At 40.1% G+C, this 3,831-nt stretch overlaps 2 protein-coding genes across 2 annotated transcripts in view; one reads left to right on the top strand and one right to left on the bottom strand.

The window, feature by feature from the left end:
• TMEM204 (transmembrane protein 204) overlaps nt 1-830 on the top strand; it is a 62,875-nt gene extending 62,045 nt beyond the window's left edge. Inside the window, exon 4 of the mRNA XM_019507633.1 lies at nt 17-830. The gene's annotated coding sequence lies outside the window, so the exon portion shown is untranslated. The remainder of the gene's footprint in view (nt 1-16) is intronic.
• IFT140 (intraflagellar transport 140) overlaps nt 1-3,831 on the bottom strand; it is a 275,996-nt gene that overhangs the window by 109,467 nt on the left and 162,698 nt on the right. The window contains exon 18 of the mRNA XM_019507634.1: nt 1,857-2,056. Within this exon, the coding sequence (XP_019363179.1) occupies nt 1,857-2,056 (200 nt within the window). The remainder of the gene's footprint in view (nt 1-1,856; nt 2,057-3,831) is intronic.

Genomic DNA, 3,831 nt, shown 5'->3' with positions numbered 1-3,831 from the left:
GAGTTTGTAGGTGGAGGTATTTGGCATTCTGCAAGATCAGGCCTTTAGTTTGTAAGTGTGACACTTTAGCCTGATGGTTCATGTCAACAATGTGCATTACTACAAGATGGCAAACCAATGAGATGCCAACTACAATACAGAAATAGTTACGGGGACCAGAAGAGGGCTGGGGGTACTTACATATATTTTAAAGACTTCAGCATAAGGTGTTACCTTGAACACACTTACTAGTAAGACCTGAATGACTGTGAGCTGTGAACATAATAAAACCTCTTTTTAAGGTTGCTGTGCTGCTCCTAACTACATTCTTTGCTTTTTTTATTGTGATTGCCTTTATATTTTGCTTCACTTTGTGATCAAGCTGGCTCTTGAGTTCTGTTCTAAACCCAAACTGATGCAAGAAACCCAGCCAAAACTGTCACTCTGTACCATGTCCAGAGTAAGTAATGCTATGAGCTTGATGCTCTACAATCAAGTACTTATAAAATTCAACCTCCCTCTTCTTATTCTAGACAACAGGGCAGAGTTCCACATGGATGATAAAGCATTTCTTTTTATAGTAGGTTTGTAAAAACCAACTGAGGTTTGTTTCCTTTTGCCTGCCTTTCTGCAAAAGCTCCATGTTTTCTAGAAATAAATGTGCTATAATTAATTGCAAAGTTTTAAATAAAATATTGGAATATTTAAAAGACACTATTATTTCTTCTAATATTGCATTATCCATATGATAATAATGTACATTAAAATTTAAAAATCAGCTATGTGGTCAGTAAGACTGTACTATTCAGTATTACTGTGTTTATTTTCAATGTATAAATAAAATGGTGAATGTTCAGTTCTCTTCAGGTGATGTACTTTATGCCTGAATGAAAAAAAAATACGGCTGATCATTGCACATATGTTTTGTCTGTTTAAGGAACAGAAGAATCCACATGTTGACAAGATTTCATTTACTAGATTGCCCTTGGAAAGTAATCATTATCCTTCTATAGAATTTAAGAAGTCTTTATTTAAATACTTGGTTTATTGATATATTAAGTGACAGGGTATGTATTTATATTGGATACCTAATCTCCCAGTTGCACTAAAAAGTCCAAGGCCAGGGGCCAAACATTTCCAATGAAACAAAAAAAAGTAGGCATTAAACTGAGTCCTGATGTGTGAAGCTGCATCAGACACCAAAAAAACTGCAGCTTTCAGACAGATTAATATGTTCAAAACATCTATTTTGTAAAGAATTTTGGTTCGGGTAAAATTATATATATTGGTGTATATAAATACATCTACCAATGAAAACTATTAAAACATAAATTTATATATTAAAATGAAATGGCCAATATTGCACAGTAATGAGGTGAAGTTTTTGCTAGTGATGGTCCAGGAAACATGCAAAAAGCAACATATCTTATGGGTGATATCTTTTATTGGACCAACTGCAAGGTTGGAATAGACTTAGGCAAGCTTTTGGGAACCACAGTACCCTTCCTCAAGGAGAGGAAGATACAGAGACTGAGGAACAAGTACTGGGATACCCAGAAGCTTGCCTATAATTATCCCAATATTGCACAATCATAGAAGTAAATTTACCATTGCTTACTATTACAGGCATATCCATTTGCTAGACAGCTTGATGAAACAGGCAGGGATTTCAATGGATGACATCACCACAACATATGTGGTGATGAAGCAGCAGAGAAAAAGTCAGTATACCTTTATCATAAAGTTTTCCCTTGTTTAAGAGGCAGTAGGCAAGGAGGAAAAAATAAAGAAGTTTAAAGAGGTCAAAACTCCATACGAACCTGAAGTAGAAATAAACCCTGAAAGTAAACGAAACATTACAAATGTTTAGTTCCCACCTTTTGATGAGCTTGATGGATTTGAAGGCTTCATCCATGTCCCCAGTGGTTAGATAAAAGCTGAAGTTAAGCATGGCATCCCGTGTGGTTTTATCACATTCTTCTAGCCCTATGAAGTCTCTCATGGGTCTCCTAGCTACCATCTGTGAGAGTTGTACTGAAGCAGATTCCACTTGTGCCTCCTTCTCAACTTCTCCTGGCTGAAAGGAAAGTCATCAGAATTCACATACAAGCAGGCCTCACCACAATCCCTTTATTTTTTTCATGATGTTAACTATATGGCTGCCTGCACCAGAAGCAATGATAACTTCCCTTCTCTTTAAAACCTTCATAGTGATCATAACAAATAATACTGCACAACTTTAAAAAGTGCCCATCATTATAAAGCAAGAGAATATGAATGCACTGAAGTCTCAATGCTTGACACTGGTACTTAGCTACTGTTTAGATTTGTAAAGCATCACAGCAAGAACAGTAGTGACCACAACAGTTAAGATTGCATAATATTTTCTGTGATAGTTCCCAAATTTCTGAACGTTTCAAGCTGAAACCCCATGTGCTTGCTCTCTCTTAAAAGATGAATGTATTGCTTTAAAATATTAGTATCTGTTTCTTTTTTATTTGTCTTCATATGGAGAATCCCACTATTAGGTCTCTGACTCATAAATACGCATAAAAAAGATGACAACCTTCCAGCTCCAGAGCTTCAATAAGGCTTAAAACTCAGTGGATTCAAAACCATGACAGGATACTTTAACTATTCTTCTGTGCTACACTAAAGAAATACCTTTGCTGTGTTGCCAGAATCAAATAATTTTTAGAGTTTATGAAGTAACCTTTCACAAGTTAAAACACAAAGAAAAAAAACTTCACTTGAGCCCATATGGATTCTGAATTGTCCTCCTCCATGCCTCTTAAATATGGTATGGAAATGCCATATACTAGATTTACTTGCAAACCAAATGCACCTTTTACCCAAAATTAGGGGAAACCGATTTTTCTTTTCTGTAACAGAAGCAGCAAAGAATAAGAGTAAGCAGACACTGTGCTCTAATAGGTATCGAGATGGCTGCTGCCTCTCTATGGCCTTAGCAAGCAAAAAGGATGGAGTCCTGTATTAACCCTCCTACACCCACAGTAGCTATTTAGCTTGTGCTTGAAGCATGGATTGAGCTGGTTAAGGGCAAGTTAGCTGCTGCATGTAGTCTGAAGTAGGCCTGTGTGAAGCACCTAGTATTCAGTTCGTATTCCGCCGATTTGGGGGACAGTGATTCAAATCACTGTCCTGAATCGATTCAGAGATTCAGCCACTGCTGAGTCAGCCAAATCTCTGAATTGGCCCCATCCCCAACCCACTCTCAATGGTTGCCCTGCCCACTCTCCCAGTTGCGGGCTCTTTTTTTTTTTTTTTTTTTTATATAAAGAGACTTACCAAGTGCTGCCCGGCAGGGGTGGTGATCCCTGCTGCCCCACGCCATGTGAGCAGGCTCTACCATGAGCCCCCACAACCTCTGCTTTCTCTCCCAGGCCTCCCCTCCCCCCCATGGCTGCCCCACCTGCTCTCCCAACTCCTGGCCCTTTAAAAAAAAGTTCCCACTCACCGGCTCCTGCCTGGCGGGGGAAGATCCCTGCTGCCCCCACTGAGTGGGAGACTCTGCCACAAGCCCCCAGAAGCCCTGAGGCTGCTGCAGCAGCCAGTGAGTGTGGGGCTTTTTTTTTTTTTAAAGGGCCTAGAGCTGGGGCAGGCAAGGCAGTCATGGGACTCATGGCAGAGCCCCCCACATGGCATGGGGCAGTGGGGATCACCCCCCCACCTGGCAGCAACTGGTGAGTGGGGTTTGTTTTTTTTTTAAAGAGCTTGGAGCTGTGTAAGACCAGGAGGAAATGAACAAGCTGGAGGGTGCATTGATCAGTGAGATGGGTGCAGCTCTGGGTGAGAGCAGGCCTTAGGTTCTGTCCTTGACCCTTGCTCTCA

This window comes from Gavialis gangeticus, unplaced genomic scaffold, assembly GCF_001723915.1.
Source record: "Gavialis gangeticus isolate Ggan-Ray unplaced genomic scaffold, GavGan_comp1, whole genome shotgun sequence".
Taxonomy (NCBI): Eukaryota; Metazoa; Chordata; order Crocodylia; family Gavialidae; genus Gavialis; species Gavialis gangeticus.
The sequence above is the reverse complement of the archived record's forward strand: the minus strand, read 5'-3'. Positions and strand labels throughout refer to the sequence as shown.